The sequence below is a fragment of the Oryx dammah genome, unplaced genomic scaffold, assembly GCF_014754425.2.
Source record: "Oryx dammah isolate SB20612 unplaced genomic scaffold, SCBI_Odam_1.1 HiC_scaffold_6, whole genome shotgun sequence".
Lineage (NCBI taxonomy): Eukaryota > Metazoa > Chordata > Mammalia > Artiodactyla > Bovidae > Oryx > Oryx dammah.
The window spans coordinates 9,514,562-9,528,126 of record NW_024070190.1 but is presented as its reverse complement, the minus strand read 5'-3'; the positions used below and the strand labels follow the sequence as shown (position 1 = coordinate 9,528,126).

Here is a 13,565-nt window from a genome sequence, read left to right as displayed (position 1 = left end):
TTCCTAATCTCAGAAATAGCATGTCATCCCTTCTGTCGTTCTTTGCCATATAATGCAGGGCAGCATTGTACTATGGGGGTGGGGGCTGTAGAGGGTGCCAATCCTATAAGCTGGGAATCTTGAGGGCTCTTGGAGGCTGGCTGCCACACCTGGTCCTCGAGAGGTCTTCAAGCTTGGTACTTAGTGGGAGTGCATTGATGTAAAGTCATTAGAAGGGGAATCTGAGATTCAGGGGCACAACCTACTCACTTTTTTCCGTCTTAAACCAGGACTTCTCTAATTTTCACTTCTTCCAGTGACCTTCTCAGCTCAGGTTATGAAGTACACAGGCATCTGGCTGCAACGGTTACATCCTTCCAACAGACAGGACTCATACAACCCAAAATCCAAAAAACAGAGGCCAGTGTTATTAACAAAGGCTCCCAGGCTTGCTGTCTCATTTCTTTCAGCCCTGAGGCATTTGGATCCTGCTTGTTTCCTGGGTGGATATAAATATAAAACTTGGTTGTTATTGGGACTGTACTAGAAGAGGGAAAATTGCCAGGAAAATGGGCAGCTCAGGGAACTGAGCCTTCTGGGAGTTCGGGTCCCCAAGGGAGTGCTCCTGGTTCCTCTGTCGGTGGTTCTGTGGTTCGTTCTCTGCAGCTGCAGAGACCGCCTCCTGCCTCCTGAAGCAGGGCTGCCTCCCCTGCTCTGGCAGTGAGTGATGGGGGAGAGATACTCCAGGCCCTTTGGTGTGACAGCGAGGAGGGAGAGGGTTCCTGGGCACTTCGCTGTGTCCCAGTCAGTGTCTCTGTCACCCCCAGGCAGGGACCAGTGGTCGCCCGGGACAGAGCATTTGTGTCATCGATGAGGTGGGGAAGATGGAGCTCTTCAGTCAGCCATTCATCCAGGCCGTCCGCCAGGCGCTGTCCACACCAGGGACTGTGGTCCTCGGCACCATCCCCGTACCCAAAGGAAAACCACTGGCCCTCGTGGAAGAGATCAGAACCCGAAAGGACGTGAAAGTGTTCAGCGTGAGTACCCCGCGGGCGTGGGGCAGGTGCCCTGAAACAGCGTGTGGCGCTGAAGCGCACCTGTGGTTTCAAGTCACCGTAGCTTTTCCTCTTAGGCTAGAATATAGGCGCGTCTCACTTCCTGTGAGTTTATAGAGCTGAAGTTACACCTCTGCTTGATGACAAAGCAGCCTTGCCTCTGGGGACTGCAGGAGGGTCCAGCTCCTCCTGCTGCCCTCCCCCCGCCCCGCCAAGCCCTGGGCTTTGTCAGCTTCAGCCCCGCCCAGCTGCAGTGCTCTGGGCTGAGTGCCTCTCTTAGCAGGTGATGAGGTTACAGAGGCAGGCAGTGCTGTTTTATTTAAAGGTTTCTCTTTGAAACGGACCCCCTTCTGCTTGTGAGGGGAAGGACTTTTGGCTGCAGGTTGAGGCACAGATTCCAGATGCTGTGGAGTGGCACTGTCTCGAGAACTTCCCACCACCAGGGTGAAAATGTGCTCCCTGCACCAGGCAGGGCCATAGCCATTAGCACGTGTGATTGTTCACATTTGAATTAAATGACACTAAATTAAGTTAGAAAAATCTTTTCCTCAGTCACACTGGCCGCTTGTCAAGTACCCAGCAGATAAGACGCTCTGCCTGGAAGTGCGACGCCGGCTCTGGGCAGGCCCAGGAACCTGTCTTCACGAGCTCCGGGGGCTTTCAGGCCCCTGCAGTGGGAGGAGCCGTGGGGTGGAGCTGGTGAAGGGCAGGTAGGTCAGGGGCAGTGGTTCAGCCAGTTCTCAGCTCTGATGGTGCTGATGGGTTTTGCCCACATCTGCGCTTTTCTCCCGTCATTCCTCTGCGTCCTTCTTCTCGGATACTGTCCTCCCTGTGGCATCTTAGTGTCTGCGTCAGTGACGGCCACATCACTGTGCTCACACCCTCCCCCGACCAAGTGAACCAATGGGGCTGGCAGCCCTCCTCTGCGCCAGCTGCAGAGTAACTGGGAGCACCTCACATCGCTGGTCACTTGTCACCAGGGTCAGCTGCCTTCGGTGGGACATCCACATGTTCTCTCCATAGTGTCCAGGGTACTTCTGGGCAGTTGGCAGCATTAAGGTTAGAGCAGCCAGGGCTGGAGTAATGTGTCTGTAAGTTGCTTAATTCATTTATTCTCTGTAAGTGAGAGACTGAGCATCTCTGTGCATGAATTGAGCATCTCCTGTGTGTTTGGCCTCGTTCTAGGTCTTGGTGATGAACGAGACACAAGTCCTTATCCTCATGGAGCTGAAATTCTATTGGAGGGGCTGGATAACAGAAATGTGAGCAGGCAATTACACAGTTTCAGTTATGGCTAAATGCAAAGAATGTGAACCCAGGCACTGTGGTCTTTCAGGGCAGGCGGTAGTGATCAGGGGAGGCCTGGAAGCCACACAGGGTCACTTCCTCAAAGGGCGTGACCATGTCTTCAGAGTTTCATGTTACCTTCTCTATGTCTTACATTGCGTGGCCTCCATATTAGAGTTTTTGGTTGTGATCATAGAGTTTCTGTGGAAACAGAGTCAGTGAATAATAAAAGACAATCATGAAAGACAATTAGTCTTCAGGTCAGATAGCTTCCAAGCTGAGGGCCTGCAGAGATGCTGATGCTAAGCTCCAGGGATTGGATGTCTCTGCAGACTAATAGCCCTGCAGTGGACTTGGGGGTTGACTGTTAAATCAGAAACAAGTGCTGTATCTTAAGACAATACCACCGCTTCTCTTCTCTAAGCTAGGAAATTACTCTCTAGGCAAGGTAATTATTGACCTTAATGATGTATAAATAAAGCGATTAGCTTTTGGTTAATTATGCAAGATACCCCGTTATTCTTGTCTTTCCTGCATTCCTTTGGGTCTCCTGTGAACCTTCTGCGCATATTTTATAAATGAAGAAGCTCACTCATCTGCAGATTTAGGAGTTGGATTAGATATTTCTTTAGTCCTTCCTCTTTCTAATAAGCAGCAAAGTTAACCTGAATTTATTTTTGAGAGCATCCTTTTCATCAAATACCTAATCCATGGTACAAGCACATGTGAGGAGTGTACCCTTCCCTCCAGAAAAACAGACCATGGGACAGTCAAAATCTGGAGATGAGAAGAGAGATCAGTGTGAACAGAAGGAGTGGAGAGAGGTTTCCAGGAGGAAGGGGTTCTTGGGTGGATTTTTGAAGAGGAAAGAGAGGACAGGAAGGAAGAATATTCCAGAAGAAATAATTTATGTATAGCATGGAGGGCAGCTTCCCCGTGCTGACAGATGACGTGGAGATGGGGCTGCAGTCATGATGCTGGGGAAGCATTCACAGTGACTCAGAGCTGTTCACAGCGCCTGGACTGTTGGTCCTAGGGTTTAGGTGAACAGTGCCTTACTTTACCAGAAAGACAGCTGAGGGCATTTCCAGTTTGAGAGAAAGTGTTCCTCCTCCTAAGTACAGCTGACAGCCTTGGACGTTGTACATAAAACAGACCTAAGAAGACCTGAATGGTGGATGGAAGAAGGCACACAGACTGGGGACCTCAGGACCCCGGGACAGCACGGGAGACACAAACGGAAGTCACTTGTCACGCCAAGGGCCAGAAAGATCAGCCTGAGTGAGAAAAATAAACAGCCACCATGCCAGCAGAAGGGTGACATGGATGTTGGGGTTATAGCTGCTGCTGCTAAGTCACTTCAGTCGTGTCCGGCTCTGTGCGACCCCATAGATGGCAGCCCACCAGGCTCCCCCGTCCCTGGGATTCTCCAGGCAGGAACACTGGAGTGGGTTGCCATTTCCTTCTCCAATGCATGCAAGTGAAAAGTGAAAGGGAAGTCGCTCAGTCATGTCCGACCCTTCTCGACCCCATGGACTGCAGCCTATAGGCTCCTCCGTCCATGATTTTCCAGGCAAGAGTACTGGAGTGGGGTGCCATTGCCTTCTCCAATTATAGGGTAGAGATTTTTCAAACAACCATCATAAATTATGTGTCAGCAATCAATTACAAACCCACTAGAAACAAATAGAAAATAGCCTCAAGGGAAGACATCAAAAGTTTCAGCCAAGAGGGAAGCTCTAAGGAGGACTCAAATGAAAATTTCAGGATGTAAGATGCAATGACTGAATGAGAAGGTCCGTGGCTGGACCCAGCCAGCCGAAGGGAGTTGACAGAGGACAGAATCAGTGAATGCAAGCGGTGGAATGGTAGAGATTGCCCAAGAAAGAGCAGACTAAAAGAGTTAAAAGCCAGAACCACAGGGACCTGTGGCACTCGGGGGTGTAGAACCTTCCATCCTTACGCAAGTTCAGGCATTGAAGGTTCCCTTCCTGAAAATTCTGTTTCCCTCTCAGAAGTTTGGAAATGTTTTCCTTGTTTACTCTAGAGCTTACTGCTAAGTGTGTGGCTTCTGAAACATGTTTTAAATATATACCTGTTGGGAGTATAGCTCAGTGGTAGAGCATTTGATTGCAGATCAAAAGGGCCCCAGTTCAAATCCAGGTGCCCCTCTAAGGTCTAAATTTGGGCTTCCCTTGTGGCTCAGCTGGTAAAGAATCTGCCTACAATGTGGAAGACCTGGGTTTGATCCCTGGGATGGGAAGATCCCCTGGAGAAGAGAAAGGCTACCCACTCCAGTATTCTGGCCTGGAGAATTCCATGGACTGTATAATCCATGGGATCGCAAAGATTTGGACACGACTGAGCAACTTTCACTTCACTTCATGGGGTTGTTTGAGACCAAATATCAGAAAACATTCAATGGTGATATCAGTGCTGTGGGGACAAGAGGTGAAGACCTTCACAGGTCCAGATTACAACTCTGATTATGGCTCTTTACTGCTTCCTTCCTTCTCTGATCAACAACAATACTTTTATCCCTGCTGGTCACTTCTAACAAAAAGTACGAGTTTGGTCATATTGGTGGCATTTCCAAAGCATATTGCTTTTGATTTCCTGTGAAATGTCTCCTTGTGGCAGATGCTGGAGAATGCTGCCTTCTGAGGGTACAGGGGAGATGCCTGGAGTCTGAGGATTGGGGATTGAGAGGCTTGGGCTGACAGCCCCCAGTCCTGGGACACTGAAAGGCAGTGCTGAGGTCCATCAGTGTGTGGGGATGTGATAGTAGCCTCATCAACAGGGAGAGCTGGCATGCCTTATGCAAGGTTAGTGGGGGCACAACCAGGATTCAGACCTCAGTCTTTCGACCCCAAAGCCTAAGCATCAGCGTAGCCCTTCTGTGTGTTAACTTCGAGGGTAGGGATGGTTCAGGTGACTTTAAAAATCTAAGATTCCTAGAGATTATTTGGTATTTCGACTTTATAAAAATATTGCTGTAACTAAAATCTGTTCTACTATTCTGAATTCAGAGCCATTTAAACTTGTCGTCCATAAATCCGTTTTTCTTCTTTTAGTTTTTGCCAGTGGATTGCAAGATCACAAAATGGGGACTAGGTCCCAGCTTCCCTCCAATTTGAAAATGTCTGGACCTCCTCTTAATCTTCCTGGCCATGGGTATTTTAACTAAGCAAAGTATAAACCATTTTAATGTCACCAGGAATTTGATGCTGTTTCTGGGTCACAGACTCCTGTAAGCACAGAAGAGAAAGTACACCTGCCAATTGCTACATAAGAAGGCAGCAGGCAGCGTTTTTTGTATTTTTTTAAAAATAGAAATTAACAAGCTAATCCTAAAATTCTTATGGAAATTCAAAGGACCCAGTTAAAACAACTGTGAAAAGGAAGAGTGATGTTGGAAGACTCATACTTCCTGATTTCAAAACTTACTGCAAAGCTACAGTGATCAAGACAGCGTGGTGCTGGCACAGGGACAGACACGTAGATCACTGGGGTCGAATCAAAGTCCAGAAGTAAACCTTTACGTCTGCAATCAACTGAGCTCCAACAAGAGTGCCAGGACAAGTTAACAAAGAATTGTTTTTCAGCAAATGGTGCTGAAAAATTGGACATCCACATCCAAAAGAATGAAGTTGAACTCTTACCTCACAGCAGACGCAAAAATTAACCCAAACTCATAGATCTGCACGTAAGAATGAAAGGAGTAAACCTCTGTAAACTTGGGTTGAAGTGAAGTGAAATCACTCAGTCGTGTCCGACTCTTTGTGACCCCATGGACTGTTGCCTACCAGGCTCCTCCATCCGTGGGATTTTCCAGGCAATAGTACTGGAGTGGGGTGCCATTTCCTTCTAGAGTCTTATCTGATGCAACACCAAAAACACAAGTGACAAGGAAAAAGACTTTATCGAAATTTAGAAATCGTGTGCTTCAAAGGACACTGCCAAAAAAGTAAAGTGGCCACCGACAGGATGGGGAAATATTTAAAAATCATATATCTGATAAGGAACTTCATGTATCCCAGGATACCTAAAGAACCCTTATTACAGTTCAGTAATTAAAAAACAAATAAACCAATTAAAAAAGGAGCAAAGAAACAAAAGACGTTTCTCCAAAGATAGAAAAATGGTCGAAAAGCACATGAACATATGTGTGACATTGTTGGTCTTTAGGGCAGTGCAAACCAGAACCACAGTGAGATAGTGCTTCACATTACTGGGATGGCTATAATGAAGGTAAATAAATGGAAAATAAAAAGTGTTGGTAAGGCTTTGGGGGGATTGGTGCCCTCATACCCTGCTGCTGAGAATGGAAAAATGCAGCAGTTCCTCAGAAAGCTAGATATGGCATTACCCTATTACCCAGCAATCCCACTGCTAGGCGTGTACCCCAAAGAATTAGAAACATGTTCACAGAAAATCTTGTACACCCCATGTTCACAGCAGCACTGTACATGTTAGCCAAAAAGTGAGACAAGCCCAAATGTCCCTCAGGTGATGAACAGAAAAGGATGTGGTTGGTGTACTCAAATGATGTACATACTGTCTTCGCCCACAAGAAGAGGGCATGACGTGGTGACATGTACTCAGCCTGGAGGAATTAACAGCACATGATGCCAAGTGAAGGAGCCCTGTCACACTGGATTCCAGACTGTATGATTCCATCTACACGAAATGTCCAGAATAGGCAAATCTGTCGACACAGACCTTGGATCAGTGGTTGCTGGGGCCTGGGGAAGGTGTGAGTGTGGTGATCAGGAGTGGGGTTATTTGCGGAGAGGGAGGGTGATGGAAATACTCTAACACACAGTGCTGATTATAACACAACTGTGATCGTACTAAAAGCCGCCAAGTTCTGTCTTGAAGAGGTTGAGTTTCATGGAATATGAATTAAGTCTCAGTGAAGCTATGTTGTATGATGTCTACATGTTTTTTGTTCTTGTTTGGTGTTTACTTGATAAGTTGTGAACGACTTTTGTGACCCCCCCCCCACGGCCTATCATGGGGTCCCAGAGTTGGATGCAACTGAGCACACAAACACAAAAGCTATGTTGTATATGTTGTATACTCACACAGAAATCCATAGGCAGGACGGCTGAACAAAGAACCATCCCTCCCCCTTCCTCCTCTAGGGAGACATGGTGTTGCCCTGGGATGTGGAATGCAGTCCCTTCTCTGCTGTGGGCACTGGGTTCCCAAAAGCCACATTTGCAAAATAATTCTTGGTTTAGAACCTTTAAACTTCAAGGAAAAATAGAGGGTTTGAATTCATGAATCATCCTATCTTTAGGTTCAATAAAATGAAGACAAAATGCGAAACAGACTAGTAATACTCTTGATATGCATTAACTTATAATAATGAGCATTGTCAAATCAATTTCCTTTTTTATTCTTCTGCTTATTTAAACCTGTCAGGGTGCTTCCCGCACGGTTTCTAGGAAATGTGTGTGGTTTTGTTTTGCTCTCTTGTGCAAATATGCATAAAGAGATGTGTTTTGCCCACGTGTTCTTCTGTCCAAATGTTCACACCTTCGTGATGTTATGGCCCCGAGTCATTGACAGTTAGCTCTGAGGCCTTTCCCTGGCCCCAGGAGTCTCAGAGCACTTTGGATGCTCCCTTGGTCAGAGTCTTCAGTCTGTATTTAACCGCTCAGCTCTATTTCAGAGACCCTCCTCAGCTTAGAATATAGTAAACATTTTCTGTGTCAGACCCAGGATGAATGCAGTCCAGCCCTGGAATTCAGGATCTGATCTTCACGGGACCTGAGGCTGAGCCGCTCCTGCAGCCCTGGGAGGGCATGGTGGGAGGCGGGGGGTGAGGACGCTGGGGTCCTTCCTGAGTCGTCCTCACCTCCTTTCCCCTCCTAGGCCCCAGTGCCTTCCTCTCGTTAAAGTCTCCGGAAAGACAGGAATTCTCCTGAAAGGGAGGGGCTCCTGCGCTGACAGCTGATAATGTGCCTATTCCCTGTTCTTGCATTTACGAAACTTGTCTTCAGTGGAAAAGGAGCACATACCTGAACACTGTAAACAGCGTCACATAGACATCTTACCGCATAATTTTCAGAAATCATCTTAGGAAAATCAAAGGGGGTGGCAAAATATTCATATACTCTTTGCGTCCTGTTCATTGGTTTTAAATGAGAAGTCATTCCCAAAGTGTCTCTCCAGTTTTGATTGTGATTCTTCTTCTCCCTAACCAAGGCATGGGGAGGTTCGCTGCATGTTCTGGGGCGGGTGGGGGACCCCTGTCCCTGCTGCAGCCCCAGCAGCTCCTGAAGAGGGTGGCTGGGCTCTGGCAGGACACCTGGGTGACGTTGACACTGCCAGGGTGGCTTGGCAGTGCTCTAGGGCTTTTATCATCTCTGAACCTCACATCTGTTAAGGCTCACTCTATGAGCCCTGACTGTGCACCTAAACAGCCTGCACCCAGGACCAGGATCTTGGCTGGTGGGCTTTCCGTCTCATCGCCCTTCACTTCCGCTGCCCTTCTCCCAGGCCCACTGGTCAAAAGCAGCTCGGGCGTAACCGCCTGTGGAGGCCTTTCCCTCTTCCCTGATCACTGCTCCTCTCCCCTGCCCCCAGTATCCCGTGCCTCCCCAGACGCTCAGGGTCTCAGAGCCCCTCTGCCAGCCTTGCCCTCGCTGTTGTTATGTGTGCCCCCAATCTGGTCTTCGGGCTCTGTGAGGTCAAGGTCCTGGCTGAATCTTGCTACGCCTGGCATCTCCCCCTGGCAGTGCGTGTTGAATGTTGTGTGGGTGGCACAGGAAGGTGCTGGTGATGAGGAGAGGCCACCCTGCCCTGTGCTGGGGAAACAGCCCCCCACTGGGCTCCCTGGGAGGGTGTTTGGATGCTTGAATCGTACTCAATGGGCCTGTGGTAGTGAAAGAAAGAAAAATATAACACAGATCATCAAGCAGCGCCTGCATCCACTCTTGTTCTGTCTGTAACAGTGGTAATTGCCAAGCTAACGCATCGGCCACAGGGGGATCTGTGTTCTAGTCTGCCCTACATCCCCGCTGCCTCTGAGATCTCAGCAAAAGCCCTGCTCTGCACCGCACCCCACCCCCAGCACCTTCCTCATCCTTCAGGTACAGAGTTGACTGGTGTCAGAGGCTTCCTGCAACTCGCAGCTCTCCTAAGTCAGGGAGAGAGGAGTGGATTACTGCCCTTGAGAGAAGCCTGGAGTCCTGGCTGTGAGGCTGCCCTGAGAGGGCTCACCTGGTGGGTGGGTGCCCACCTGGAGCTGTGGTTCTTCTGGCTTCCCTCAGGCCCCCTCCCGTCCAGGTCAGGCTTCACTCGAGCTACATCCCAGCCTGCTTCCACAGCAGCCCTCCCAGGGCTCAATTCACAGAACTTCTCCTGGTTAAAATCCATCTGTCATCAAAACCCACTCTCATTGTGTGAGCCGTCTGTTCGCAGAAGCTGGTGGTGGGATTTGAGCCCACCTGCCCCGCTTTCAGAGCACTCTGGGGGGCCTGGGGTTCCTCGCTGGGTCAGCCTCTCCTGGGCCACACTCTATAAAGCATGCATCGTCTTCTGGGCTGTTCTGTTGAGTATAACCCAGCAGAGTAGGGAACTGAAGGAAAGGGAAGGGACTCTGAAATCTGCTTTTCTGCTTCTTCCTACGCAGGTAACCAAGGAGAACAGAAACCACCTTTTGCCAGAGATTGTGACCCACGTGCAGAGCAGCCGGAAGTGAAGACGACGTGTCACCACTTCTCTGCACGTGCAAACGTTTCTTTGAGAGGAGCCCCAGTGCTCTGGCCGACCAAGTTTTATGCCATTAGTTTATGAAACCTTGGAGGCTTTTCCAAAGAAAGCCTGACAGCTGTTTTCCATAAAATGTTTTAAAAGATCAAATTAGCCTTAATGCTGGATTGACTCTACAAGATTAACAATCCACTGTGGTGTATTTATGCTGAGAGATTTCTGTTTATTTCCTCTTGCAGTTGTGCGTATGATTTGGGTAAATTATGAAAGAAGAAATGGTTTTCGGAGTATTAGATGGAATTTGCCCCCATTGAAGTTTATCAATGTGTTCAGGAGAGGTGGGTGGGGAGGAGTTCACTTCCTGATCATTTTGGCATGCCAGGATAATTAAACCCCTTCCCGGGAGCAGCTGCAGCCTCCTGCAACTTGGATAACAGTTATTTGATTTTAAGAAAATCAGTATTTCAAAAAGAGCCATTTTCAGTCCTTCCCCGCCCGCATCTTTTACTGTTTATCTGTTTGGTTATTGCTTAATAAAATAAAGAGAAATGTGATGACTGCAGACATGCGGGTCCTGATGTGGGAGGGATGAGCAGCCTGTAGAAATGTTGGTAGCACTTGGTACTTAGCGAGGGTTCAGATCAGAGCCCTACTTGGGCCCCATTCATTTAGACATGTTCGCAAACTTTTCTGGGCCCCGTTTCCCTTCCAGAAAAGGGATGAGTGAGTGCCATCAGAGGAGGGCTGCCCCAGCCTGAAGGAAGCCACCCTCACCCTCCACCCAGTCCCCTGGGGAGTGGCCAGGGCCAGAGCCGGGGCTGTTGGGAAGAAGGCTGCAGAGAGATGAGGTTCCGCCCTGGCAGGGCCCCATGGGCCAGACCACTGAAACCCCAGGGCTCACAGAGGATGAGAGTTGCTCTCCCAAGGGTGATGGTACTTGAGCGATAGACATTTCAGTGTTCTTGAGTTGCCAGTATATTTTTTTAGCCTTTGCCACAGTGCCAGCTGGTGCTATTGCTGAGATTGTGCATGAATGTGACCACTGATCCATTTGGGCATGTGTAGAGCAAGGAGCCTGGCCAGGTGGGCCCTGGGGCAGACAGTGCAGAAAACACTGGCATCTAAACCAAGATGGCAGCTTACAGCCTGTGACCGGCTCTTAGGATGGTCTGTCTGACCCGTGTGGCTCTCTGAAACCTGGTCTGCACTGGCCCAGGCTCTGCAGGGTCACATCTGAAAAGGGTCTCCCAGATTATTAATAGACGTCAGCCTGGAAAAGGGTGCCTGGGCCAGAGTGAGGGCGCAGGCATCCCACTCTCCCTGCCTGGATGACATGTCCTGGGAGGCTCTGCTGTGACATCCGACAGGTGGGGTGTGACATGAGCTGCGCTTGGTGGGACCAGAGGGCACAGCTCGGTGTGGTCTGCATCCTCCATGTACTGGGGTGGTTGCTGCTCTGAAGCAGTAGAGGCTTCTCAGGCACAGGGGCCCAATAAATCTACTCCCCTTCACCTTCCACAGCCCTGGATGAGCCCCCTGCAGCCCTCAGCACCAGGAAAGAGGGAGGCAGGCTGAGTAGATCTGGGCCCCGTGCCCCCAGCACCCTGGCCTGGGGAGCAGGTTGCCCTCTTGGGGCTCCTGCCCCAGCAGGAAGCAGCCTTCACCAGCATCCCTAGCAGAGGCTCTGTGGCCGTGAGTAGAAGGGGACATCTTCCAAAGGAAACCAACACAGCGTTATAAATCACCCATATGCCAGTAAAACATATTTTTAAAAGCATCCAAAGTTGAAAAAAAAAAAGGGGGGGCGGGGGAGGGAAAGGAGCCCGTCGAGCCAAAGCCAGATGGGCTTGAGGAGTGTGCGTGTCGGGGCCTCCTTACAGCGTGGCCCTGGGCAGTCGCTGGTGTGGGGCGCTCCTGCACTCGCTCGTGGCGGTCCTGGCAGGAAAGGATTTGAGCCCAAGTCTGAGTGTCTCTTCCCTTGACCCCCCATGTGGCCCCTTCCCCGGGAATTCATGTTGAACTCTATTCCCCCATGTGATGATATTAGGAGGTGGGGCCTTTGGAGGCGGTTAGGTCATGAGGGTAGGGCCATCATGAAGGGGATTAGTACCCTTGAAAAAGGCCCCAAAGAGCTCCTTCAGCCCTGCTGCCATGCGAGGAAGTGGGTCTCACCAGACTGAATCTGCTGATAATGTGATCTTGGACTTCCCAGCCTCCCAACTGTGAGTAATATTTGTTGTTTAAGGCTCCGGCCCTTGGTATCAGATAAAATGAATTCACAAATAAATGCAACTCAGGGCCAAGCATGCATAGCCTGTAGAAGCAACATTCTGCTGAGGTTAAGGAGGGAAGAGAGGGCAGGACACATGGGGTGCACACCCTCGCTGAGCACCGCATCTGTGTGAACCACTGAGGTGAGGGCCTCCCGCAGAGCAGGGGTGCGGGGGCCACTTGAGGTCGGGAATCCTCTTACACCTGAGTTTGAAATGCCTGCTATTCAAATAAATCCAGATGCCTAGCATAGCTGGGTGTGAGTCCAGACTTCAAGGGGGAATTCACTCTGAGAAGCACACAGTGGACGTATGCAGAGCTCGTGTGAAGAGCTCAAGCTGGAAGACATGGTCAGCAGGATGAGGCAGAGCTGATGTGGAGGAGGGTGTGCACAATTGTTCTTTCTTCCTCCCTGTAGCAGCCGCTTCACACACAGTATTTTAAAAAATGGGAGGTTTTTTTGTTTGTTTTTGGTCATGCCTGTGGAATCTTTGTTCCCCAACCAGGGATCATACCCAGGACAGGGGTAGTGAAAGTGCTGAGTCTAACCACTGGGTCACCAGGGAATTCCCCAAAATAGTTATCTTTTTATCTCTGAATAAGCAAACGTTAGGGAGATGGTCCTCTGATTCACAAAATATGACCTCTATCGTGGCTGACATGAAGAGGGCCCCATAATGCTGTAAGTTCATTAAGTTACTTACAGGGGCAAGGGGCGATGCTCCTGGGAAGCCTAGGAATGTGGGATGGACCTCGCCCCTCTTTCTCTTCCATCTGTGTCTGTGTTCATGGAACGCTGTGTCTGGGAAGATCAGGTGGAGGTGGGGTGGGGGGAAGGCCTGATGGCAGGAGCTTGTGACTTGGGACAAAACTAGGAAAGTGGAGGAGGCTTGAGGAGAGTTCAGGGAACAGGCCTTGTAATGCCTGTTTCATGGACCAAGAGAAGTCCACACATCAGCCATAGAAACAGCCTGCCAGGCAGACGGTTTTAACACACGGTGCAGAATGTAGACTCAGTAATGCCTGAATAGCCACGTGATTCATATAAAACCCAGCACTACGGTCTATATTATCTTTAAAAGAGAAGCAGTTTTGTTCAGCATTCAAATATAGAAAATAACTCTTGAGCTCAAGTCCAGCAGAACGTTTGAATAATTCCAGTAGGAAATGTCACCTTTGGAAAATCTCTAAATGGGGGCTAATAATACAATATTTTGCAAGGAGTACACTCTGATAAACAGTTGATCA

General features: G+C 49.3%; 1 protein-coding gene across 2 annotated transcripts in view; it reads left to right on the top strand.

The window, feature by feature from the left end:
- NTPCR (nucleoside-triphosphatase, cancer-related) overlaps positions 1-10,608 on the top strand; it is a 36,507-nt gene extending 25,899 nt beyond the window's left edge. Inside the window, exons 4-5 of one of the 2 annotated variants that reach the window (XM_040242734.1) lie at positions 807-1,016; positions 9,967-10,608. In XM_040242734.1, the coding sequence (XP_040098668.1) occupies positions 807-1,016; positions 9,967-10,035 (279 nt within the window). In that variant the 3' untranslated portion in view covers positions 10,036-10,608. The remainder of the gene's footprint in view (positions 1-806; positions 1,017-9,966) is intronic. The other variant, XM_040242735.1, reaches the window with a different exon arrangement.
- The last annotated feature ends 2,957 nt before the right edge of the window (positions 10,609-13,565 follow it).